The following is a 26,674-nucleotide window of genomic DNA, read 5'->3' as shown; positions in this document are numbered from 1 at the left end:
GTAAAAAGCAGGTCACACCGAAGGAATGAAAAAGAGAAGAAATGTGATCGTGTAAAGTTGGGTGCCATGAAACAACGGGGAAGCATCTGGGGCTTCAAATGGTAAAGAAACAGCGTGATATGGGCAAAGACTCAACGACTCTGCCATGATGAAAGGCAACATCAAAGATGCTCAACTGCGGACGGGAAGGACGATGGCAAGAACGAGGGGCAATTCTGCGGGAAGGAGCAACGCAAGTCTCTTCAATTTCGATGCAGGTTGTCGCATTGCTTGTCCCGAGACCTGTGAGCAGTCAGTCTAGTATAGAGCTGGACTTCAGTTATCTTGACTCGTTGAAGTGACTTTTCTAATAGTAGAGACGCAGTCAATCAAGGGCGCAGATAGAATAGCCCAAACACTGGTTCTGCAGTGGTCTCTGTTGCGGCGGTTGAGCCTGGGCATTATATCGAAGGTCATCACTGCTGGAATCAGGGGACAAAAGATTCCAACTCAACATATCGAAGCTGAACTGGTGGATGAAAGGACATGAGGCCGAGAGGTGTTGTTCGCGCTTTGGCTTACAAGTCACTTATACTTCGCAGTAGTCGCTGTACGGGGGATCACGGCGTCAACTCGCCTCATCTCCTGTCACCTCCACCATCAACGTTCTTCCAACCACAAGTCATCACCTTTACATCTCCCACCGAAATCTGTTGTTGGAAGCGAAGAGATGATCCCTTGTTAACTCTGCCTGCTCTGATAGTTGCGTCAACGCGTCATTAAGTTACACTCACTAATGCCCACGGACCCTCAACCCACTCGGTGCCACACCAACAGGGAAGATGGCCAAACAATCAGTGCCAGAGCTGGAGGTTCAAGACTTGGATCCACAGGGGCACGCAACAGTTACATTCAGATATGATCCTGAGACTCAAAGGCTCCAAGTCCATCGTCCCCAGAGATCCATGTCGCCCAAGAAATCGTTGCTCACCAAATGCATGGGCCCCTTCCTGCCAGCGGGATACCCTGGCTCCGTCAGACCAGATTATACTCCGTACCAGATCTACGATTCTGTGCAGGCTTTTGCCTCTACCATTGCGGGACTACTAGCCTCGCGGGCCGTCTTCGTTGGCATGGGTGTAGGGTCTGAGGACGCCTCGCTTGTGACCACCATGTTGTTGTATATCGCGCAAGAAACCATCGGGCGGGTTGCAACAATCTTGTTTGCCTACCAGTTTTCGCAGAAAATCGAAGCAGAAGTCAAGTTCTACCGCTTCTTTGCCGACATAGTCAACGATATTGCCTTTGTCCTAGACTGCTTGAGCCCTGGTCTGCCACTGTTGGGGCGAATCTGTACTCTTTGCGTCAGCAATGCGTGCAGAGCGGTTTGCGGAGTTTCTGGCGGGAGCAGCAAGGCCATTTTGAGCTCCCACTTTGCAAAGGAAGGCAATATCGGAGAGCTCAATGCCAAAGACGGCAGTCAGGAGACTGTCGTGAGCTTGGTCGGTATGTGGGTCGGAGGTCTGCTTGTCAGCAAGGTGCACGGCACTTTTGAGACTTGGTGCTGCTTGATACCCTTGTTGGCAATGCATCTGTGGGCGAATTGGAAAGCCGTGAAGAGTGTGCGTTTGACTTCGCTCAACAAGGACAGAGCCATTATTTTATTCAGCGCGCTTCTTCGAGGCAGGGCAAAAGGTCTGAGTGAGGTAGGTGAGGAGGAATCGATCTTGGGACTGGGACAGATGTTCCGTACCTCCAATTGCCATAACGACTTCCAGGTCGGTGTTAGCGTGAACAAGTTCCTACGAACCTTACCTGAGGGCGAGAACAATCCTTCGCGAAGAGACCTCTGCTTTTCTCAGCTGCTCAGGGTATTCCAGGACGAAGACTATTTGCTCTGGTGGGATGTGCGGTCAAAGCAAGGATTTGTGCTGTTGAAGGAATCGGCCGGGGGCGAAACACAGGCAAAGGCAATCTGTCACTTGCTTCGATTATCATCGCGAGTAAAAGCCAACCCAAATGCTGCGAACCTGTCGCAGCAGAATGGCCTCGTGCAAGGACGACAAGATATTTTCGAGGTCACTCAGGATCCAGAACAACACGTTCTGCCTTCCAGTTCAGAGGAAAAGCTCGACATTCACAGCCATTCCTCGCAGCTATACGATGGACTCGACCCGGCTATTCAGTTGATCATTGACACATTACGTGAACATCGACAAGAATGGAAAAATATGCAGGACCTTGTGCTGCACCTTGGCTGGGATCTCGATCTCACAAATCTTGGTAGAGGTCCTTGTCACCGCATCCGCGTGGATAGCGCTCCATTTGAGGACAAGAAAGACAGATGAGGAAGTCGGTCCTTGAGAAAATTCCTGCCACAGATCCACCGGCAGGAGAGTCAGTTACTACCTGTCAATTTGACCTGGCCAGCGCCATGTGGCCAATTAGGGGCATCATCGTAACGTCCGCAGCGGAGCAAGGTGACGTGGGAAAGCAAGCCATGACACGACGACGGCTCCACGGAAGTGCCATTGACTACGAGAATGTTGCTTGCTGAGGATCAGCCCGGCGGCAAGAAACCGCCTGTCCTTGGAAGACGATGATGCCGTTGGTCCGAAGCAGCGCCGACGATGGAATAACCGTAGCATCAGGATGCCAGGGATGCCCACGTGTCGGCACACGCCCGGATGTCGCCCCAAAAGCGGAAGCATAGGCGAAATGGGTAAATCTCTCATCTAGGCAGGTTTCTAGAAGACTGAAAGAAGACTGGTGGAAGCCCGGAAGCGAGGTCCGCCGCCGTCGCCACGATCCAATCTTCCGAAACGCCAGACACGGAGCAAATCCTTTTCCGCACAGAAGGAGATGAATGACTGCTGGAACGGTTGTTGTTTGAGTGTGTAGTGGAGTCGAGGGCAAATCTCAAGCAACAGGTCGTACCTACGAGGACGAAGTATTGCATGTAATATTCGGCACATCGGGAGTTTCCTTTCCTGAAAGTGGAGTAGTGACTTTCAATATTCGTCGCCGGAGATGCTTACCAGTCACTGCCTCTCAATCAAAACGCGATCGGCCCAGATCTTGAAGAAGAGATCTACAGTGCAATCAAGGACAGAATGCAAAGCATGTGCACCGACAAGTGGGAAGATATGTAGAGAGCCTTATCTTTTTCGTCTGTGGTCGCATCTTCTGCAGTTCGTTCCGAACACCATCAACCTGTGCCAGGACCAATTCGGTGACCGCTATTATTCGGGGGTACAACTTCCACAAATGATTGCCGTCGCCACCTGCCAAAAGTAAATACGTTGCAGCTGACCTACACGTATCTTTTCCCCAAATGGCCACCCCGCGCAGTTGGCTGTGTAGATTGGGATCCCAGCCATGGCCCCTAAAGTGGAAGAATGTGGAATGTCAGTAGCAGATATATCTCTCGCGCAATTGTCACTAGTAGATATTTTATGTCGTTTATGGCTATTTTGGATAGATACAACGGCTAGGATGGGAGCGGTGAGGCGGGAACGGGAAGGAGGAAGGCCTTGGACAGGCCCAAGCGAGAAAGGATGCACAGCGGCAGGGTTTCAGGCCTCATAAGTAGAAGGATCTGGCGACTTTTCGTAGTTTGATGTCGTCGAAATCCGGGTAGCGGGAGAGATGGATGTTAGGGAATGCCGGGTAACAAAAGTCCACAATCCTACTTGGTAGCCACACACCTATTGGCATTAGCAGGTCCAACGGCACCGAAACAGGCTGACAATCTAGGGAAGGCAATAGCGAGAAACTTAGCCAAAATCAGGTTCGAGGGTGATTGCGAGCAAAACCCAATAAATTGTCGTCGTCGCCTGTGGTGCCAGTATTGGAATGTGTGTGTGTGTGTTTGTGGCGGGGCAGTGGAAACGGGTTTTCCGCCCTTATTGCCTCTGAAATGGGGGGTACCAGGGCATCCAAGGCCACTGAAAAAGGCGCTGGGAGACGATGAAGGTTGCCAGAAAAAGTGGGCAGTGGCAGGTGACTTGATCACTATTTTTTTGAAGCCGAGGGGCCGACTTCTGGAAAACGCGTAGAAGACCGAAGAAAGAGAGTGGAAAGGTGATGGAATGTGTGGAATGTGCGTAGAAGCCTGAGCGAATTGCTAGAAGCCAGCGAAGGACCGCCTAGAAGCCAATCAGGCGGAGGCGATCGGGGGCGGGCGTACAGGGAAGAAACAGGTACGTAAGAGCAAAGGACATGAGCGCAGAGGTTCCCTGTAGGCATTGTCTGATCATCACTTTTTTTCTCACCACAGTCCTTGAACTCGCAGCCCTATGAGTTGCCGCCCTGGTCACCAGTATTTTAGGCCCATGTACTTAGTTATACGAGGGATGACGAGTTGACAACCAAGTTAGGGGGCTGCCACAATCTCTTAAAGTTGTGGCCCGGTGTCCTTTGCATCTTGGGTATTTGCCTTAGGGCGTGGTAGGCGTAGGGGTAGTACGGGACCCCTCCCCGTGGGCACTCATTTGATCATCATCCCATCATAATGCGCCCCAAGCAAGCCAATCCGCAGGCTTGAAGAGGGCTCCATTGAAATGCAGGCCTGATTTAGCCTGGGCGACTAGTGGTGCTTAAGGCAAGGCTCCTCGGGGCTAGTGAACAGCGTTGCAGCAGCAGGTCCGAACCACTTGCTCTTGTCTGTACCAAGTCACTACTACTCCTCCTGTTACTGATTGTTACTGACTGCGTTTGTCCCTGTGCCTGTGCCTGCGCCTACGCCTGAGGCCATGTGCCCTTGTGTCAATTACGCTCTGGTTGCCTGCTGTCCATGCGCGTATTCCCTACCCTCGTCTTTCTAATGCACCCTCGTTCCCATCTCTCCCAACGACCAATTCCCCCCCTCCCGCACCCCTGAAAGGCCATCTTGGGACCATCTATCCTGACATTCCACGAGGAGGAATAATACAGCAGCCTGTTCAAGCCTGACACGAAAGGACCTTGCTAGCCAAAAACCAAATCCCTTCCCCTACCAGGTCGATTGACAAGGACCTTTCCGGGTATTGACTCTTTTCATCCCCAAATCCACTCATCTTCTCGCCTCCGCCTGCGCCTGCGCCCGCGCTGCACTGCAAAGCAAACCTCGACACTCCGCGACGACAGAAGTATGACTCTTAGCTAAACCTTGCACAAGAGCATCTTTCGCCTCTCCACTTTCTGGGTTCCTTCTGGTCACCCAGTGTCCTGGGCATCCACATCCATCATCCACCTCACTGTTACCTCTTACCGTTGTCCTCATTCCACTGCCCCGTCACTATGACTGTGCCCGGGCCTTGATCTCACTAAGCTCAGAGGCGAAAAGAATTCAGTCAAACGTTTCCAATCAACTTCACAGATGTCCCTTTGATCTTCAACTTTGGGAACATTCCGACAACACTGGAAATCAGATGTTTGTGCTGAATTGAACATCTGCGGCTGCGCTGTTCGTCCTTCTCTCGTCGCTCTTTAGGATCTTATTGTCGCATCACTATCTGCTCACACCAATAATTACACCCTCCCGGTTTGCCGCCACTTTGCGTCTCGCCGGCCCTGCCTTCAATTGGACGCTTTGATCGCCCTGTTGACGTCTTCTCAGACGAACACCAACCGAGCACACGACGCACGCCCTTCTGCCACGTTATACACCCTCACGAAGCCGTTCAGCCAGCCAGATCACACACATCTCATCGCTTCAAAGGACCACGTTCGAGCCCAACATTTGGCGCTTCACAAGTCGAACCATCCCTACAGAAACCCCTGTCGTGGTTACACAGCGTTCTTCTGTGACACGGAAAGAAGCTTGCTGGCAGGAAGAGTCTCGGATATACACAGCGGGACAGCCTTCTATCTTGCAGTGTCTCTGTACAACTCAGGACCACACCCTTTTGCCGCTCTCCGTGAACAAGACACTGGCGCACCGGAGACCTGGCCTGGAAGAATACAGTGACTTTGATCAAGGAGGTTATAAGCCGAGATTCCGAGTCCAGATCACGGCGAACACCTCTGGGACAAGTGTACACTCCTCGGGCAGGATTGGGTACAGACGAGGCGTGCAACATAATCGCTCACTCTAGGTATCTTGCGTCCAGCAGCGGTCAGGTCAAAGCGAAGTCCAGCGCAATGGTTAAGAAGAAATCGATTTCAATAGCGTGGCCATATACACCTGAACCTTCACCTCGTCTTGATCCTTTGGTCTATCCCCTGGTCGATATTCCTGAAGATTTCAACATGTCGGAGGAAGAATTACCACCTCGGGCAAGGCCCATTAGTATGGCAGCCCGAAAGGAGGGCGTCTTATCACCGGGAGGAAGACCGACTTTGGACGATGTGCTCAACAACAAAGCACCATCGCCCTACACCCTGGCTGCATACACGGCATTTCTATCGCAACAGCACTGCCTAGAAACGCTCGAATTCACCACAGAGGCCAAGAGATACTCGGATAAGTACGATGAAGCATCAGTCAGTATGGGAGGCATGCCCCTCACAATAGAAACGCAGGAAGGATGGGAATTGATACAGGACTGGACGCGGCTTCTCGAAATCTATGTCAAGCCAGGTGCTCCGCGGGAAATCAATTTGCCGGCCGAGGAACGAGATGATCTGATCGAGCGATCCTATGAGTTCAAGCCTCCTCGTCCTGAGTATCTGGATGCTGCCGTCAAACGCATGTACGACTTGATGTCGGATTCGATCTTCATTCCATTTTGCAATAGCCTCAAACAGGTTTCTCATGCCCAGACATATACACCTATGTCGGAATTTGCGGATATGGCTGAACTTGACCCCTCCCGATTAACATACGATGAGCGTGGGCTGCACCGGCGGATGCCTTCTCGTCGACGGCGATCTCCACCACACACCTCGGCGGTCTCGTTTGAAGCTACTCGATCCCCGCCGCAACAGCATCGACCGACACAATCCTCGTTATCGTCCGCATTGGGTCGGCAGAGCGGTGTGCGCTTGTCGACGCACGTGTCACACTCATCCGCAGTCTCAGAAAGTGCATTGACTGACAGCAGCGGAGGCCCGGATAGCCCTCCTGTTGGTGACCTTATGGAAACGGAAGCAGTCATAACCCCACCGACCACTCCACCAACGAGCGAGCTGGGTGGGACTATCAGTCACGGGAGTGGGAGCGGATTGGCAAGTGTCAAATCACATCGAAGTGAAAGCGGTGGCTGGAAGAAGGCCATGAAGATTTTTGGCGGCAGCAAGAGGAAGAATGGCAGCAACGAGCATGACTGACACGCAATAGAGGGGTCCTCTGTGGCTCCTCGAAACCAAAACAGTCTATTGTTGAAGGATTTGTGCCTGATTAGGTGATAATGTGGTTTTTCTGCAACGGGATTACGAAAGGAATTGGAATCGGGTTGTGCCAACTGAGGACAAAAGCCGGCAGCATTTCGGATCATGGGACTGGTAATGGAGTTCGCAACGCGACTACGAGATATGATTTAGCATGATGGCGTTGGGAGGATTGGGGGTTTTATGGTTCAACTGGAAATACGCGGAAGGGTTCAGCACTTTTCTACTTCTCTCTGGAATGTTGTTTTGCCTGCTCTGGTTGCGCCGCCAGACGAGGTTTTCTTGCACGATGCTGGGCCTAGTAGAGCACGATATGAGATGAAATGCCTGGTTCAAGGAACATGAGATGAGTGGAGTCTGCCAGTTCGGGAGCGGAGCTGGACAGAATGGGATATTTCTCAATGTACACAACAAGCAGTGGGGATGATTCTTGGTGATGCGGCTGACTGGATACTGATGCCATGGGATAATCAGTAGTAACGAGTGAGTACCTCGAGTCGAAGTACCACTGCCTGCAAAAATGAAGCATGTGTCGCCGTTTGTTCATGACCTCTCGCGTCATCTCCCTCACCACGTACAAGTGCATTGATCATCCCTCTCTTTACCAAACGAGCCTATTACGACTTGATTTTGGTACAGCGAGGAAGTTGCCGGGTCTCTTCGCCAGTCAACAAGCGGTAGGGACAAGAATGATCTGCCGCGGGGAACACGGCAGTAACAAACTCCTATCATCTCACGGCTAAATCACAGCTATGTACCTCGAGGACATCTCTAAATGAACAAGCCATGGGGAGATTTCACAGGACTGATGCGCCCGGATATTCTCCTGGGGTACACGGTGAGGGAAGTGAATGTGTTTGATGTCCCCGGCAATGGTCGGGAGCTGCCCTTCTGCCTTGGACTGTGGCTCAGTGGACCTTGTCTGCTTCTTCCGCTCCCACCAAGCTAGGTCCCAGAGCAAGTCAAGTTGATTAGGCCCCAACATATGACAAGCATACTAATCTGACAAGGGAAGGCTTCCATCTCTCCTCCGACAGCGAGGTCCGCGCCCCGCCCATCTATCAATGCATCTACAATGGTGACACTACATGGACATGCATGAAGAAGCGGCCTAGGCCTAAGAGCAGGGATGATGACGAACGGTGGCGATGATACCCCCCTCAGTGGCACAGCAAGAGACAGACTTCGGGTGCCTTGTGGCTCAGCAGGTTACGAAATCACGAACATGAAACACGGCATCGCATAGTCTGGCTTGTCTGGCTGTCTGGCCAGAATCTGGGCTATCCGGCCACCCCCCAATCACCAGCTTGTCCTACAGGCCGTCTTGCTTAGAAAAGGGGTCGGCATGCTCGGACATACATAGGGTTCGATCGGGGAACTCTCATTCGTTCATCTATCCAATCGTCTGCTATCCTCGAGCCAATCGCCTACAGAGGCAGGGAATCTCAAGGCATGCCAAAGGGCCTCCTTCCCGGCCCCTTGTTCCTAACGAAAAAGGTTCCTTCCACTCAGGCAAATATCGCCGCGATGAGAATCAAAGACGGGGATCTCAATCAGCATCAATGGACAATTGACACTGTTGGAGGAGTGCTGGAAGACCAATCATGTTTTCGCGCCCATCAGCAGATCAGTCCTCCGTTTGAACCCTCCACTTACTTACATAGACCTCCTTGCTGCATGAAACTACCCGATCCCGCTCATCCACCCCTCAGAATCCCTTTCACTGAGATATCCTGTGGTTAACCATAAGAGCTGGTTCTGCATGTGCTCTCCTGGATGGCTGCGGGGGTAATTTATCCTTTCATATCTCTAAGTTCAACCTCTTCCATGTGTTTGCCCTTGCTCACCGCCGCATGATGGCTCGTCCGCCAAAAGTTTGACATAAAAGCCGAGAAAGGGAAATGTCAACCTAAATACGGACTCAGCCGAAGTTTGCGGTCCGGTTTGATGGCTGTTTTCCGTCAAGGTATCTCTGGACAGCTTCCCCCTTTCCTTCCTTTCTATCAGCTCGAACTTCTCGTTGTGTACCATGTCTCTGAACAACACCAATGCCGAGTAAATACTCGCACAGCGTCGTCCTGGCCAGTTACTCCAGTCGGGGTATCGTCGGCCTGGCCAACGACGAGAAACGCGGGAACCAGAAGCCAGTCAAGCCATCTCGGGTTCTGGCCGGTAAATCGCCACAACCTCATCAACCTGATTTGGCGATGAAGCCAGGGCCACGGGCTTCTCCTGGATCTTCGTATCATGCTCGTCTCTCGACACTGTCGCCAAAATCTCCAGCACAAAGATTTTTGAAAGGGAAATATGGTCTCTTTACTAGTAGCACGGCAACCACCCAACGGGATTCAAAGAAGGAAATATCCACCAATGTCAGATCAATGGGTGCGACTGAGGGATCTCGTCCGTCGACCAGGGAGCGAATGGTAATCTTGGACTCGGACAGTGAAGAGACTGTGGGCGGGATCGCAGTCAACTCCTTTCAGTCTCACGTCTCTGGTCCAGCCAATAGAGTATTTCCGGCTTGTTCTCCGACAGCCTCACCACCAGGTCCCCAAGCTGAAAGTCCGGACCTCAATACCCACCGAAGTCCATCTAGAGCAGGGGAAACCCTACCAGACCATACCGATAGTGGATTCTTGAGCCTTGATGAGACACCAGCCTCGCACGTTGCTGCCCAGAAGTTGTCAATTGGACAATCTGCAATCCGATCCAAGAGACGATCAAAGTCTTCAAAGGCAGTCCGCCACAATGATACGCTGCACAATAATCCCAGGCTTCAGACTCCGGCACAACCCTCGCGGCTCGAAGAAACTGGCCGACAGACTCTTAGCCGAGCAAATATCAGTTTCATTGACTTGTCTGATGATGAGGTCAGTGGTAAATCCCACGCACATACTCCTCGCAGCTCACTGGATAAATCACCGTCAACGCATACCTTGACCTCAGAAGTTGTCCTACCAGGTTCCACACTTTTCAATGCATCAACCGGCCTCCGCCTCCATGATATTGATGGCAGCCTTACTCTTGGAACGAGGCGAGCGACACAAGACAAATTGGCGAATGGAACAATTTGGCATGGTAGTCTACCTGAACCGCAAGTCCGAAAGCGGCCTCTCAGTATGGGTAACAGTTATCACGAAGCCCTACCTTTACACAAAACCGTTATGCTCCGCAGAAGACAGACCGAGGAATTCATAAAGCCTGCAGTCTCGCGCAGTCCGACCCTAGAGCCTCGCGATCTATCTTGGTTACTGCTAGACGTGGGACTGGACGACCAACTGCAAGATGATGATCATGACGAGGATCAGACGCTTCCACACATTACCTTGGAGTCCCCCGATTCTGAAGCTCACGCGGAGGTCACGATTGCAGGCCTGGAATCTAGCTCCTCCTCGCCTGACCCTTCAAGACTGGAGCATGTTGAGATTGACTTCTCTAAACGTGCTAACAGAACCAAGAACGGATTATCCTACTATCTCCCGGACGATGCTACGACGAACGTGTATCTTCACAGACACAAATATGACTCGGCGCATGATTATCCGGCTCAAAATGACCTTAGGCGAAAGTCGCTACCGCCATTGAGTACCTCGTGGTCTAGTCGGAGAGGAGAGGAAAACTTGTGGTCACCCAACCCAGTTAAATCAGCTCCGACGTCTGCTCAGGGTGAGGTCCGGCATCAAGCAAGAATCTCGGTCCTCAATTCCAGTCCGGCCAAGCCCGAACCCGAACTCCAGACTTGTCCAGTCACAGAGTTGTCTGATCAACCCACTTTAAGGCCCAAATTGAAATCAGAAGAAGAGATGAGGATGAAGATCCCGACTCCTATCCCATCTCCTTCACAGTCGGAGACATCTCCTAAAATGTCAGCTAAGAGGATGGTCAAGTCATCATCGGGACCGACTCATCGAGCACATCGAGTATCATGGCCTGCGACAGTGCCCGAATTCGGGGTACCCTCAATCACTCGACATGATGAGTCGACACCGCACATCCATGAGCAGTGCGAGTCAACCCTTGACTCACGATTGACATCAGCGTCCACACAGAAACAGAAAATCGGGCCGAACGCGATACGGAGACTGGCATCGTTTCCCCGGTTCACAAGGCTGGGAATTCCTGCACAACAAGAGAAAGACGAGGCGCATACCAGGGTGATGGAGAACCAGCAAGAAGAAGATGATAATTGGGCGTTACCGAGCATCCCTATTTCAAAGGAAGCTGCTTCACGGGCCAAACTATTGGAGTTATTGGCAATAGAGGCGGAGGCTGAATCCAGGCACGAATCCAAAGCATCGAAACCCTGGCGTGAGTATCCTCCGGATCTGAGCAGTCAATTGCGAAATGTGGACAGCCAGACTGGACACAGCAGCGACCTAGACGATGTCATCTCTCTGTTTTCTGATGCCCATGACATTCCAATCGACATCCAGGCCGACTACTCACACGACGTTCACACCATGGGAGACGAGGTAGAGGATGATCCCGATGCAGCTCTTCCTCCACCAGATATATCGCGCCACCGGGCAGATCGTTCTAGCTCGCGAAATGCGCATAATCGTCTTTCCCAATCTTCTCTCACCGCGCTGCCTCGCATGGCAAATGCAAAAATAGCGATCCATCGACTTTCCCGCACCACATGGGATGACATAACGAAACAGATGCCCTGGGCTTCGACTCCCACTTCATCTGCGTCCGCGCCTGCGAAAACCACCATACGACAGGAGAAGCAGGCGAAAAAGGCCAGGATGAAAACGGCAATGAGAGCTTTTTGGGGAAGAATGAGGAGGCACATCGAGAATTGACAGTTGCCACTTATTTTCTCTTGCCTGGTCTTTTGTTACGACTTGCACTTTTTTCCCACTGTCGCCCTCTCACTATATTTCTTTCTTCTCCTACTCTCAAAAGGCCGAGTTCGGAATTCAGGACGAAATCAAGGCACATACGAGGGACTCACAGGACGAATAACGATACGAGGGAAGGAGGACAACACCAAGAATTCCGGAACAAACCCCAGCGACCTTTTATATTTATTGCATTTACTGCACAATCCGTACACACTACATTACACTACACTACTGTTGTTTTTCTCCCTTCTTTCCCACATCCTTGTCTGAACACCATACACAATCTCGGAGTTTTTACATGCATGTATGTATTGATTGGTATTGAGTGACGGCGGTATCAGGACAGGAAGATATAGAGAACCTGACCTAGCGGATCCCTGTTCATGGGATGGACGAAGGGATGACTGGATGGATGGATGGACTGATGGATATCTATGAATGAAGCATCTTGGGCTATTATCTACGAGTACGAAGGATACATGGGATATTATATGTATGTATTTTGTATGAGGTACGAAAAAGGAACGAAACTTGACAGAGCGGATCATTATCGGTAGGTAGGGTATATAGTTGAAAGATATTTATTCTCTGGAAGCACCTACACCTACACGTTCAGCTACACCTACATCTCCTCAAAGTACCGATGTCTCTCTCTGTCGCTGTCCCTATAGTCTACAGTCCGCAGTCTCTACTCGGTACAGAATAGGGCAGAGGCGCGAAGTAATGCATTACTTCCTGCCTACCTGCCTACCTGCCTACTCACCTATGTACATACACCTACCCTAGATATTATCTTCTTCTTCTTCTTCCTCCTCTTCCTCCTCTTCCTCCTCCTCCTCCTCCACATCCCCCGGGACCTAATCTGTTCTGTTCTGTTCTGCTCGTTTCGCCGCTGCTTGGAACGGACTACCTTCCTTCCTTCCTTTGCTTTTCTCCTACACCTCCCCATGCTGCTCGGTCCTCTATAAGGGATATAGCTCTCTCAACGGAAACGACGCGTTGGAGGGCGACGAACGCAGACATCAAGGCCATGAAAAAGAGTGTCATTTGCATGTATGCTAAATTGGACAAAGGCTGAGTGAGAAAACATTGGGCTCATCTATCTATATACAAACAAGCTCGACCGTCAGCTTGACGGCGGAGACGGCATTGGCGGTATCGGTGGTGGCGGTGGTGGATGCTGTCATTCCCAGATGTCTGGTGTCTTGTGCCTGTGCCTGTATTGTATGTGAAGTGCAGGATCACAGACCCTGTTGCGCTTGGTGTTGCCCGGCCTGTTCGTCCACATGTTGCTCTCGACGAGGCGGGCCCTGGTTCTGTGTGCTCATGTCTCGATGTTCCAACCCGCGCTTTACACCTCTGCCACCATAAACTGTACATCCTAGAGGCTGAAAAGAGAATGATAAAATCGGTTGTCGTCGAATCGAACCTAGTCCTCACGGCTCCTATACACAAGACGCCCTTTCGCTCAAGAGTCCAGAAGTTATTTTGTGCTCGAACTTTCCCCGGTCCATATTCAACCAAACAAGCTGGCCCCTCCGCTGCTCACTGCCTCAATCTCCTCTTCTGACCATGCCTTTCGCCGGAACCTGGCGGGCAGCTCCTCCCTGTCGAAGAATTCTCCTTGTTTCGGTTTAATGGGCCCCAGTGCTCTTCCTGGGGTGCCTCCGATGGCGCCGTATGCCATTGACGAGCCCGAGGAAGCGGCAGTGGAGTACGAGGAAGATGGCACACCGCCGTTGCCACCGCTACCCCTTAGAGGACCATGTTGTTGGGCTTTGGACCGGTAAGCAGCGAAGCTTTCAGGGAGACTGTGGGTGGGCGAGGCAGGGTGGGCATGAGGAGTGTGGTCGACCGATTCTGCGGAGGGATATGCGCGTTAGTAGTTGTCAGGTGAGACGCGAGAGACAGAGAGGTACGTACTGGGTGCTGAACGTTTTCCAATAAATTTTATGAGGGGGGTGCGTTGGTGCGCAGAACGGAGAATGAGGGAGGGGCGCATGGTGGGTTGTTAGAGCTTGGTGTCGAGACTGTGCTCGGCAACGAGGTATTCAAGAGCTGTAGACAGATCCCTATCCGTGCTTGGCTATATGTTCAAGTCGTCTACTGCACCTGTGAGTACTAGGTTGGGTTCTTTCTGCTTCCTCAGATCCGGCTGGCGATTTCTCGCGTGCAGCCTTTCGAGCGGCCGGTGCTCGGACAAAAGCAAAGTGCGAAGGAGGAAAAGCACGTGGCAGAGGAGTTGCAGGCTGTTCTTTCGTATCTAGAGGGAGAACGGCGAATAAGGATCGGTTTATATACGGGAGGATTAACAGGTCAAGGCGGTCGAGCCTGTGGAAAGAAATATTGCTGATTGCTGCGTGGTTTATAGTTGCGAGGGTAGAGCGAGCTTCGGGGGAAGCTTTGTTGAAGCTGCTCAAAAAAGTTCGAAATTCGGAGAAAGGCGTAACGCCCTTGCACCCATCACATCGACGGGACGGCCTTGTTTTGCCGATTATTCGGGGAAGAAGCTTTTCCCACTTCAACTACGAGGCACCTCGTACACTCAGACTCGTGGTCTGGCTGCTTCAGTCGCTTCCGAACCAGTTGTCTGACTCGAACTAATGGTTCATGAACTCGTGCCTCTGGGTGTCTTTGCTTGATCTTTCTCTTGTGTCGATGATGTGCTCGCTTTGACTGGCCGCCAAGTCCGATGCTCTGCCTGCACCGTCACATTTCACCCGACCAAACTTGAGAACATGTCCGCTCATTCCCCAGCAACGATACAGCAACCGCCACTACTCAGATGATGTGTCTCCTGACAGACTCCAACTGCCACAGCGACCCACGTCTCCCCCCCGAGCACGACATACCGGCAGATTATTGAATCAACCCATCCACCGATTAATCAACGCCCTGAATACCTCGGATATACCAAATTCCTGAAACCCGCGTCGCCATGCACGAGTTTGCTCTCTACGGCCAAGTGCGCAAGCATGACCACCGTCGAATGCTCCAGCAACTAGCCGGATTCTCACGTATGCAACCCCAAGATGCCAAAGAGATCCACCTGGTCTTCAAGGCGCGCCAGCCTCCTGGAGTCGATCTCGTCCAGTCGATTGGTGCGTCTCATTTGGCCAGCCAGCAACAGCAGGACATGCAGCGTGTTAAGAACATGCTCAATGCCGGTCTCTACTATGTCCAACTAGTTGGTGAGGTTTCGTCGGAGAAACAGCCTAGACTTGCGGGAAATGGCGACGTGACCATGGCAAATGGCAATGGTGGCCAAAATCCACAAGAGTCAAGGATGAGCTGGTCGTTTGAATTCAAGGACACTCCGGACGCGGGCAAGCAGGCAGTGAGCTCAAGGCTGATATCCAGGACGTCAATGACTGACGGCGACTTTGTCAAGTTTCTCGACCAGTTTGGCTATGAGTATGACCTCTTTTGTCTTTTCAAAGGCAAGATCCAGGACTGACGATGATGCAGCTACGTTTCTCGCTACATGGTTGTTGGGTCAAGGTTCTATGATCACGATACCACCATTTTCCTACACAAAGTACTACAACTCCCCCAAATAGCTGCAGATGAAGCTATCTCCGACAGGTCGTTCTTATCGAACATTGACCAGCTCCCCGAGCTGGATAGCTCTGGTGGATATGCCCTCCAGGCATCGATTGATGTGGTTGATGGAAACAACCCAGAACTTAAAGAACGAGCAACTAGGCAACTACTGGCCATCAAGGAAGCGTTGAGGCAGGCAGTCGATCTGTCACCAGGCGACAGATTGGCGCTGGATACGCGGCTACCTATCACTTCACGTAGAACTTGAACCCATTGGAAGATTAGAGAGCAACATGACGCCGATTATGGCAGGCAGCCCTGCCGCTCGAGGTGTTGTTGGCTCAGCCCGTTGCACGTGACGTGAATATAATGGGTAAATGACGTACGTCTTTTCAAACGCGTTGGTCGCGTCGATTTCTCTCAAGTCTCATCTCACCTTTCATCTCCAGCACTTGAAAAGATTGGCCAATTTTGACTATCGCTTTCAACACTCTCTCTTCGCTAACCCTGGCGTCTCGTTCATGGCTGACTCCATTGAGTCGCCTTACTCCTCCTGTTTTGCGTACCAATCCTCAACTCTTTAGCACAGGTCTCTTCATACGGTCCTACACCATGAAACGATCAGCCCCTCCCCAGGCTGGCTCTGTCTCCCCACCCCTGATTAGGCGTAAAATCGAATCGGCTACAACCAGTATGATTGGGAGAATGTTGTAACACCGTAAGATACTGACCAAAGCTAGGCAAGGCTGTGGCTAGTTTCTTCAAACCAGCGTCGCAAAAAGAACCGGAGAAACTCGTGTGGCGGACCGTTAACCACAGCCTCATCATTGGCCAGTACAACGTGCCCCAGAAACCACCTCAACCACGGACACTTCCTGTCAAGATTGCAGCCTTCGACCTGGATGACACTCTCGTGACTCCCAATTCTGGAAACAAATGGGCGAGAACTGCAGTGAGTTGGAAGTGGTGGGACCCATCAGTCCCTGGCCGACTGAAATCTCTCCACGATGATGGCTATCTCCTAGTCATTCTCAGCAACCAGTCAGCCATCAGTCTAAAAGATAATCCCAAAACGCTCAAAAAGGACATGGCCAGCCTGGCAAACTTCAAAAACCAGGCCAGTTCAATTCTGAAACAACTCGACCTACCAGTCAGTATCTACGCCGCAACGGGCCAAGATCGATACCGCAAGCCTCGAGTAGGGATGTGGGAGGAGATGCTGGAAGACCACGATCTTCACGCAGACGGAGCAGTGGACATGGCACACTCGTTCTATGTGGGCGATGCGGCCGGAAGAGACAAGACCGACAAGAGACGAAAAGATCATGCAACGTCGGACAGGTGCTCTCTAACATCACGCATTGGGGAAATAGTATGCTAATTGCCGCTAGGGATCTTGCCGCAAATATCGGCATTCAGTTTCACACACCAGAAGAATTCTTCCTCGACGAGACCACCGAACCGTACGAGCACGTCTTTGACCCAACAAAGCACCTTGAGCTCGCAAAGCCTTCTTGTTCTGCTGTGAATGACGCACAGGCAAGTTTGATATCAACGCCGTTCACGAAGAATAGCCCCCATGAACTGGTCATTTTCTGTGGGTCACCAGGGGCTGGAAAAAGCACATTCTATTGGAACGTACTCCAACCACTCGGTTATGAGAGAGTCAATCAGGACATCCTCAAGACTGTGAGTCTCATTCCTTTCCCTCGATTGGCAGTCTTCGTTTAGGAGACCGGATTCAGTAACACGACATCCTACCATTTTAGCCCCTCCCCTACATATGTGGACTTCATCAAGGGGAACTTGTTTTAAGCTGAGACATATTGCTAATTCCGTACAGCGCGACAAATGCATCAAGAAAGCAAAGGAACTCTTGCAAGCAGGGCTATCCGTGGCAGTTGGTACGTTTGTTCTTCTTGTTGTTCGAAGCGTTGGCCTGCTCAACCTCGCTTTTTCCTCGACAGTAGCACGCAGATCACTTGCTGGACAGGGACAGAATGACATGTCATGCAGAAATGTTGTGCAGAGGGCTGTCTGTCGAGCCATGCATGAGATGTCACTTCTGCACCACTCTACACAGCATCTCGTGTTACCCTTGTCCCGTCACCAGTCCCAGACCTTCCCCAGATTCCGTCGTAACCACAATGACTCGGTCCCCTTGAGATAGGATCCACTCCTCACATCATGCGCCAGATTCTCATCTAGCCTGACTCCCTCTATCCGCTCTTCCCCGCCTCGTCCTCACATTTTGTCTACGTCTTTTGCTGCCTTTCACCGCATGGAACCATCCTCGTTCTTGCTAACTTTCGTCCTGGAATGGCAGATAACACAAACGCAGACATCGAAACCCGGGCGTACTGGGTAAAGGTAGCCCGTGAATTTAATGTCCCTATCCGCTGTGTCCGCTTCACAGCCTCGACTCGCCTCGCAGAGCATAACGATGCTGTGAGGGCAATGAATCCAAATACAGTGTGTACCACTCCTTGTGTCAGGTTTGGTGTATCGACAATTTTATCTAAGCTAGATACGGATGGCTGACAACTTCTCATGTTCATAAACAGATGAACCCCGAAAATCGCACTCAACTCCCTGGTATCGCATTTCGGTCCTTTGTGCAGAGGTTCCAGGAACCTAAGCTCGAGGAGGGCTTCGAGGATATCTATAAGGTCGACTTTGAGGTAAGTCCTACGTCGCCTTGTTTTCTTGTCAACTTTTCTAGTCCTCCACTCTGGTTGTCGCTTTTTACTGACGCGATGCCAAATCAAGTTCAAGGGAACCGAGGAACAGAAAAAGCTCTGGGCCAGGTACTGGGTGTCAAAATTTTCGACGTGAGTGAGGCAGTGCAGAAGAACACGTACCTTGCGGCTCAGTCACAACTTCAAACCTCCAGCGACCGTTATCTGCGACATCACACATACTTCGACACGTGTAACAGTTTGTCTAGGCTACCTCCATGCTATCAGTGAACCTGAATACATGGCATGGTACACTGCAGCTGTCACGATCTCAGTTTTACTACTCTTACCTTACACTACCTGACTCAAACCCATCCATGCGGCGAAAGTTAGGAACGTTAACGTATGCTACATACCACATCAAGCACTGCTATGATCCATGATATACCTGCGAAGTCACTGGAGACTGGAATTGCTGGTCGTCTGCTTGTGGCCTTCGATTGGTCTGCAGGTGAGAAAGACCCTACTCGGATACCTTTCGCGGCAGGTGGGCGCGGTTCAGAGCGCACCGGACACGGACCAGCAAGTCTACTCGGCCGATGGTTCGTTTGGAGCTTTACAACTACTTTCTGTGGGGTGGGAGCACGAGGGAAGAACCACCAACGGCAGACCTGTACCAAGATACCTCGACAAGATCGCACTGATTCCGGCACGGCTACCCAGGAGTTACTGATATGTGGACGATACGAGGCCGTTACAAAAATCAAACGGGTCTCTCGATAGTGCACAGAAAAGACAGTGCACCGCATCTTCATTGGTGGGAAAAGCCACTATCAACGCTCTTTGAGGCCAAGACGGTGTGTAATTGGGTGACACGGGTGGGAAAATCACGAATTCTACCACAGCACTGATACAATGTCGTGATTGCGGTTAGCCAGGTCTTGGTTTGCCGACCATCGGACCCACAGGTCAACAGATTTCACGCCTCTGAGACGGATGTTGTTTGCCTCGAGCTTTTCATCGAGGGAGGGAGCGAGCCCCGGTGGGGAAAGAAGCTTCTGACCGCCGCGACAAGACCTCAAGACTCAAGGGATATGATGATGCGTTTGTTATTCGAACCCAGCAAAAGTGCGATGTGTGCATGTGGAAGCTTCTGGCAATCCTTGCGTCGCTGGTAGATTTAGCGGACGCTCCCCGGTCAGAAACCTCATGGCATGCAAATGTGGAGATGGAATAGACTTTTCCTCCGATGACTATCGATTGCGGCTTTCCCCAACGATTGCAACATCCCTGCCCATTGGAGACCGTTGCCTCGTCTCGGAGGTTTCAAATGCGTTGTGGCTGCAAGTCCTAGACAAGAAGACTGAGATATACATACCTTTGAAGCTACTCGGTACAGCTTGTGGATTCCTTGCGAACCAGGAACCAGGTACCTCTTGTACATGTAGTGTGCGGCAATCATCGAGACTCGGAGGATGCTCGGCCCTTGTCTGACTCCTTCAATAGCATTCGTGGGCAGTAAATTTAGTCACTGAACGGTGAGATGGAAGGCTGAGGCCCTTGTCCCAATCCTCCAAGTTGTGCATGCTGAAAATATATCTCCCAATTCTTCGTTCTTACTCTGCGGATTTATTGTCCATTACAGGAGTAATGATGCCATGCGTCCGGACGAATGATCATAGCGGCGATTACAGTGGAGCGATCGAACGCAGGTAGGTACTCGTACTATTCGCAGGCACACAGGTCAAAGATGGAGAGGGAAAAGGGACCAGGAGACGACATTGAGGGCCACGAATAACAAGCTGGTGAACATGTCCTGAACGCAACCGATTGGCCGTTGCAGCCAACTTAGCGGTCGGGCAGTTTTTTTGGACCTTGCGAGGACGAGGGGTTCGCTTCGCATCCTTCGTGGTTTCTCGCGAAGCTGTGATGCTGGTCAGTCAGTGCCTTTGAGGAAAAGGAGGAGAAGCGGGCCTGACTGACACCTGCATGTCCGATACTCCCACAGGTCATATATAGCTCAAGACACGGGGGAATCCTTGAGAAGTGCTGTACCTACATGAGCCGTTGGGAGGAAGATAGAAGTGGTCTTTGGGAGTGTACAAGGTACCAAAGGGAGTGCTACCAGGGGTACGAGGTAGTATTGGGTCGCTTGTCGCGTGCAAACTCTGCAAGTCGGAGACAGGCCAGTGGTGAATCATCCCATGCATCAATACAGAAGGTGGGAATGAGAATGGTGCGCTACTTCATACTACGACGAGTAGTAGATACTAGAACGAACAGAATGTGGTCGCACTGGCTACTACTAGGTACTGGGTATATCTGATACCGTTCACGGTTCCTGCATCCAGCTACTACGCCAGTGCCTTGCAGAACAAGCTAGACCAGGCACTCAACACCCTCTAGGTAGCCCTCCACCACGGGCGGAAGCATGAAAGCGGCACGGGTGAAGGCACAAGCGCCATCTCACAGCGTTTGGTGGCATGGGCTTGCATGGGCTAGGACAGTGCTAGACAGCTGCAACAAACAGCGGCTCCGGACTTTGGAAAAATAATAATCTGTGTCTTGGAACTGCTTGGTCCACAGGCTGGATTCCGCCCACTAGAATTGCTTGCTGTAGCTAAAGCCGGACAAAACGACGCATGCGACAACCCGGTCGTTGTACCTGCAAGGCAGCCTCAGCCGTCACTTTCTCTTAGCTTTTCTTTGCGTATCTCTAGAAGGAGAGGGGGGCTGGTAACAAGGGACCAAGAGAGGACCAACCGCAAACACTGCCGACAAGCCACAAACCTCATCGTCAGTGGCTCTCTGGCTTGCTTGAGCATGCCACATCCCCCCATGTCCAGCAAAGCAGACAACACCCTCCCCCAGCTACAGAGCTCACACAAATATAGCCCAGACATGTCGCAGTAGAAGCCGGCAGTGCGCACCAGACCAGCTCTCTTCTCAACTTACTCGTCTTCTCTTGCAATCCAAACGGTTCTCCTAAACCCATCCTACCACGAAGCTGGACAAAACACCCACGGCTCCTCTCTCGGTCATTTGTGAAGGAATAGGTGGTGCGATTGGATAGAGACTCAGAGAATTTAAGTGTATGGGTGAGTGAAAGATCCGAACACTAGAAGTGGCAGTGAGCTTTGTTTGGCGACCCGGACTGTGCATGCCTCACCCGTTGTCGTCGGTGGCGGCCATTCTGGTTCTGGAGAAAGCCCTGATTCGAGCCCTTGCTTCCTGTTGCCTCTGGGTGGTTTGGGGCTTTTCCTATCCTGGCCGGGGCTCGGTGGACGGGGCTCGACGGGTTGACGCGGGGGCTTCTTATCCCAGGTGGGCTGGTGGCCGTTCAGTTGCGGTTGGCTGTGGGTGGCTGTTGGGTGGCTGCTGTTGAGTTTTGAAAGTCTCAGAGACCAAGACCAAAACTAACAGGGTCAGACCCTTGCCCCCGCAAGCGAGCAGCGAAGGATTGGCCACAAGCGACGCTGCATGGAGTCGGCCCAACAGCTGCCACAGCCAACGGGCCCAGGGTCACGGCACACAACTTTTTCCTCTGTCCACTGAGCACTCAGGCTTCTTCGCTCCAAGTTCGACTTGTCAACATCCCTCTCTTGCTTCCTCCCTTCTGTCTGTACACATGGCACTCGACTGATGGAACCTTTGCAAACAGGCAGAGCGTCCTCTCCTCAGCCTCGACCAGTCAATCTGTGTCTGGCCTGAAGCACTCGCTCTTGATTGATCCAGCCTTCACCACCACCGCCACTGCGAGAGCAAAACTGCCATTAACCTCAACCACCGAGACAAACCTCGTCCGCTACCCAATTCACTTGAGACCACCTTCACCAGCCCGTCATGCGCGCAGCTGTCCGACTGTGACGTGACCCAACCCGGTCTCAATCCTCTTCGATTCTATTTCCTCTTGTTATCGAACACTCGCTCGACTGATCCAATTCGCCCTACTCTTAAGAATAATATACCCTCCAACTACCTATACCTCAATATGGAACATACCACTCCATATTCCTTCGACACGCTGCCTCCTGCCACTCGGTCTTCCGCCTCTTCAGTCGATACATCCTCGCCAACGGTGTCCATGTTCTCCAAGGGCCATTCTTCCCGAGGTTCGGGCTCCTCCATTGCCTCGTCTCCCGTTCCCCGAGAATCTCTTGACATGTTTGGTGTGCCTAAGCGGTTGGAAGATGTCTCTGAGGAGCCTCAGGAAAGAGAGGGGATTGACGGTTACACGTTGGTCAACGACGGCGCATGTGACTGGAGTGACTATGACAAGGCTTTTTCAAGTGACTACAGCCACTTTCCACCTCCCACTGCCCCGGTGCAGCCCGACTGGATCTTGGCGATGCCCAGTGACAGTTCACTCTCCTCACAGCCTTATCATACGCCGCGTCGGAGATCGGCAGAGCAGCTCTCGTCAAACCAAGGGCACCGCTTCAGCAGCAAATTTGGGTCGTTGTCGCGACGGTGGAAGAACAGATCGGCCGCTGGGCCCCAGCTCTCAATCGTTACACACGCCAGCGCTTCTGCTTCTCGTTCAGGATCTTTGACCTCGTCGCAGATCTGTAGCCCAGCTCTCAGTGCTGTTTCCAAGCACGAAGGTGTCCTGCCATCAACCTCAACTGTGCCGGTGACGAACGATGTATCCGTGGACGCTGATGTGGGACCAATCGATATTGCACAGAAGACGCCAGAACGCGAGTCATCAGAGTCAGTACAAGCTACCACACCACTGTTACCACCCATGTTTTCCGAGTTCTGCCAGAGAGACGAGCCTGTCTGTTCTCCTCTTCAATCACCGGCTATTGCGCCCACTCCTGCCGCCTTGAGCTCTCGGACGTCATTTGAGGCTCCGTGGTCATGCCTACCATCCCCTCCTTTGTCGACGAAGCCATCAATGGTTTCTATGCAGACGAGATCCCGTGCAAACACGTTGAACAGTTGCGCTTTTGGCGACATCCCTCCATTGCAGCTTTTAGAAGACCCTTCTGATCCATGGGCTGTTCGCCTAGGTCATGCAAACTATACGATACACCCTGAGCCGTATACGCCTGAGACTCTGGACTTGGATTCCTACGCCGAGTTTCGCAAAAACTGGAATCAGGCGCGAATACACTATGCTAAGCACATCACAAGGACTGCTGAGCACTATGGATCGACTTCCAAAGTCTACAAGCTGACCGAAGAGAAATGGGCATCGATTGATGACTCTTGGAAGCGACAACATGACCTTATGAGGACTGCCCTGGCTCCGGTCCTGGCTCGCCTGAGCGACGGATCAGAGACACAAGATTCCAGCACATCAAGCTCTGTGCTCGAGAAGCCTCTTACTCGAGTGGCTGTGCCGGTCATCGACGACAAGAGTGGCAAATTTCCCAAGCTTGGTGACGGCGAGATCGTCGGACCAATGTCTGTTGCTCCTCCTCGTGCTTTTTACGACTCCAATAAGGGCATCGAGATCGGGAGCCCACCCATTTCACCACACAAACGAAAGCTCTTCAAGGTTCTTTCCGATATCTTTCGCAATTGATATGTACAAATCCCTTACCATCCCTGCCACTTGTACACAAGGCCCTCACCATACCTGTACACATTTTCTTTCGGGTTATACAGAACCATTTGTCTACCATTATAATGGCTGGCGTTGTCGAGACAGAGACCTACAGGCGCCAAATGCACGACCGCAAGGTCTTGGAAAAGGAAAAGAAACACCATACTAGGGAGCAATCCCTTGTCACCAACACCTGCTATGCCTTTTTACCTGATAGCAACAGCAGCCATATTTACCAACTTGTTCTCCACGGCTTAACGACGACCACGAAAAATATTAACGCTCCTTTTACAACATGATCCTCATCCAGCAACAGGATTCTATTTCCAGATGATGACGACTTGCAGCCTTCAGCACAGCGAAGCGATCTTGCTTTTTACCTCTTTTTGTTTTGATTGCTTTCAGTGCGTGGTAGCTTCCAAAATCGGTAAACGGAAAAGTCGTATTCCGGGGTTTCCAGGTCTACGGGTTGACAAGGGGTGGAGGATGCAAATGGAGAGAAGATTCTCCTACACATGGCGGCTTTCATACATCAACTAGACGGACGTGCGACTCCTCGTGAGAGTGAGTGAGTGAGTGAGAGGACACACGGTAGACGGATGATACAGATGTATGCTAGCGCAGTCGGACTGTCATTTTTGCCGCTTCGGTGATTTGCGAGCCAGAGCAGGGGCATGGGGGCGCGAGGGCGCGAGGGCCTGAAGGTGTTGGGGCCGGAAAGGAGATTTGGTGTCGGTGAGATCAAGATATACGGCGTGCAAAACATTCGGTAGAAATGGCAGGAATCTGAATGATTAGAAAGAATGAAAAAAATCAGAGAAAATATGAAGAAAATCAAGCAAACTTCATTCATTCTTTGCTCTTATCTTGCATGTGAATCATATTATGCTGTGTGCATTTACTATAACTGTAGAAGGAAAAGGAGAAGGAGAAGTTGTCTGTTGTCTGTCTGTTGTCGTGTCTGACTCTGTGTCCACTTGTGTCTATGTACCCTCGGTCAACAGCTCAACAGCTCCTGATACATGCAGTGACTTGAACGCAGCTGTACATGGCCTTCAGAGCTTCGCTTCCACCCCACTGTCGTAAGAACCATCCTTCATCCTTCAGTACAGATTCCCTCCTGTTCATTGTGCCAAACATGAACAAATATCTCTCGTATCTACATGGATAATCTGCCTGCATCCTGGATCAGTACGTTGGTTGTGGCGCAAGGAGGAGAGTCCATTGACGGAGTCAACTTACCAGAGCTGCAACTGACAAAGAGGTCCTGGAGACCGCCCTCCCCACCCTCTTTTCCAGAAAAATAGTCGTACAAGGCTGAAGAACATTATCGTGATTCGTGACTCGTGATTCGTGATACGTGAATAGTTGTAGTTATAGTTGTACAGGGGTATGATGCCTCAATAATGTAGCCCAAAAAAATATAGTTGTCCGGATATGTTGAACTCATGGTGCAAAATTCGAATATGCCGTTGATTGAAATGAAGTCGTGAGATGTGGTGAGACGTGTCGACCGTCGAGGTCCTTGACACTTTTGCTGAGGAATGAATCGAAGATCGAAACGTCGATGTGTTGTGTTTGATGAGGAGGTCAATGGCCAAGAAGTTGGACCTGATCGCCACTCTGACTCTGCAGAGAGATTCTGGAAGCCACCCTGCCACCCTCTTTCCAGAAGATTGTGTGTTTGAGAGTTCCACTCGTTGGTAGTGTTGAACCCAGTGTAAACCTCAGGAGTTTGTGTTGTATGCTGCTCGGGGATGGAGGAGATCTGCTTGTGTTCCTGAGCAGGTGTTGGAGATTGTGGCTCTCTGGAGAACAAGAGCGATGGTGAGATTGCCGTTCAGTGTTGGATGTGAACAAGACTTCTGAGAACCACCCTACCACCCTCTCTCCATATTTCATTGGTTTGAAATAATATGAGGTTGACATCTTGTGCCAATAGTCGGACAGAAGGCTTGAATGGCGATTGAGTTTGCAGATTGTGCTGAAGTTCGTTGTGTGACAAGCCGAGATGTGTTGAAAGAAGTCCTAGAGCCACCCCACCACCCACTTTCCAGGATTGTCCAAGGGACGGATCATGTTACTGATAACTTGAGAGATTGTAGAGGGTTGATGATGTGGTGTTGATGTCGATGTGGTGTTGATGTCGATGTGGTGTTGATGTCGATGTGGTGTTGACGTTGATTGCCATACAGCCTTGAGACTCGGCGCCGAACTCTGAGAAAACCTGAAACCTCTGAAAACCAGTCACACTCAACCGCCCACTTTCCAGGACGCCGTCGATGAATGAGTGAGGTGCAAGAACGTGAAGCCGGAGATGTCGAAGTAGACTGAATGTTCTTGATGATGTCTTGCTTTGGTAAAGCGATGTGATCCGCTCAAACAGCAGCAGCAAGTGTTTAAGACACGGTCGAGACTTTGTGAAGTGAGACGGATCATGGACGACGAAGAAACCCAGGAAAAACCACCCTGCCACCCACTTTCCAGGCTTGATAGCCTCATTGGGGTTTCTTCGAGATGTTATCAATCCAGACGCGGTGGATTGGAGGAACGTAAGCTGTACAATGTTCCAGACAAGAACTGACTGAACATGCCATTGTTTGATCTGCAGCTCAAACAGTGACTGAACGGCCCGAGCTGTCTTTTGCAGTTGCAAGCATCGTTGGTTGATGTCGAGGAGGTTGATGTCGAGGAGGTTGATGTCGAGGAGGTTGATGTCGAGGAGGTTGATGTCGAGGAGGTTGATGTCGAGGAGGTTG

At 51.4% G+C, this 26,674-nt stretch overlaps 6 protein-coding genes across 6 annotated transcripts; 5 read left to right on the top strand and 1 right to left on the bottom strand.

Moving 5' to 3' along the window:
- Nucleotides 1–821: 821 nt before the first annotated feature.
- On the top strand, nt 822–2,327 carry Z517_01336 (uncharacterized protein; the record flags this gene model as incomplete). Its single annotated transcript, XM_013434297.1, has 1 exon — nt 822–2,327. One exon carries the CDS (start codon nt 822–824, stop codon nt 2,325–2,327), a length of 1,506 nt encoding a protein of 501 aa, XP_013289751.1.
- Nucleotides 2,328–6,102: 3,775 nt separating this feature from the next.
- Z517_01335 (uncharacterized protein) lies at nt 6,103–7,230 on the top strand (the record flags this gene model as incomplete). The annotated part of the gene is made up of 1 exon (XM_013434296.1): nt 6,103–7,230. One exon carries the CDS (start codon nt 6,103–6,105, stop codon nt 7,228–7,230), a length of 1,128 nt encoding a protein of 375 aa, XP_013289750.1.
- A 2,108-nt stretch (nt 7,231–9,338) lies between these two features.
- On the top strand, nt 9,339–12,098 carry Z517_01334 (uncharacterized protein; the record flags this gene model as incomplete). Its single annotated transcript, XM_013434295.1, has 1 exon — nt 9,339–12,098. The coding sequence occupies one exon, from the start codon at nt 9,339–9,341 to the stop codon at nt 12,096–12,098; it is 2,760 nt and encodes a 919-aa protein (XP_013289749.1).
- A 1,558-nt stretch (nt 12,099–13,656) lies between these two features.
- Z517_01333 (uncharacterized protein) lies at nt 13,657–14,142 on the bottom strand (the record flags this gene model as incomplete). Its single annotated transcript, XM_013434294.1, has 2 exons — nt 13,657–14,000; nt 14,064–14,142. 2 exons carry the CDS (start codon nt 14,140–14,142, stop codon nt 13,657–13,659), a joined length of 423 nt encoding a protein of 140 aa, XP_013289748.1.
- A 936-nt stretch (nt 14,143–15,078) lies between these two features.
- On the top strand, nt 15,079–18,518 carry Z517_01332 (polynucleotide kinase 3'-phosphatase; the record flags this gene model as incomplete). The annotated part of the gene is made up of 9 exons (XM_013434293.1): nt 15,079–15,554; nt 15,609–15,940; nt 16,273–16,374; nt 16,424–17,024; nt 17,075–17,372; nt 17,527–17,587; nt 18,010–18,155; nt 18,248–18,364; nt 18,453–18,518. The coding sequence occupies 9 exons, from the start codon at nt 15,079–15,081 to the stop codon at nt 18,516–18,518; spliced, it is 2,199 nt and encodes a 732-aa protein (XP_013289747.1).
- A 3,834-nt stretch (nt 18,519–22,352) lies between these two features.
- Z517_01331 (uncharacterized protein) lies at nt 22,353–23,894 on the top strand (the record flags this gene model as incomplete). The annotated part of the gene is made up of 1 exon (XM_013434292.1): nt 22,353–23,894. The coding sequence occupies one exon, from the start codon at nt 22,353–22,355 to the stop codon at nt 23,892–23,894; it is 1,542 nt and encodes a 513-aa protein (XP_013289746.1).
- Between the last annotated feature and the right edge of the window lie 2,780 nt (nt 23,895–26,674).

This window comes from Fonsecaea pedrosoi (genome assembly GCF_000835455.1).
Source record: "Fonsecaea pedrosoi CBS 271.37 unplaced genomic scaffold supercont1.1, whole genome shotgun sequence".
NCBI classification, from domain to species: Eukaryota; Fungi; Ascomycota; class Eurotiomycetes; order Chaetothyriales; family Herpotrichiellaceae; genus Fonsecaea; species Fonsecaea pedrosoi.
Note: the sequence above shows the minus strand (reverse complement) of the source record. Positions and strands in the feature narration are given on the sequence as shown.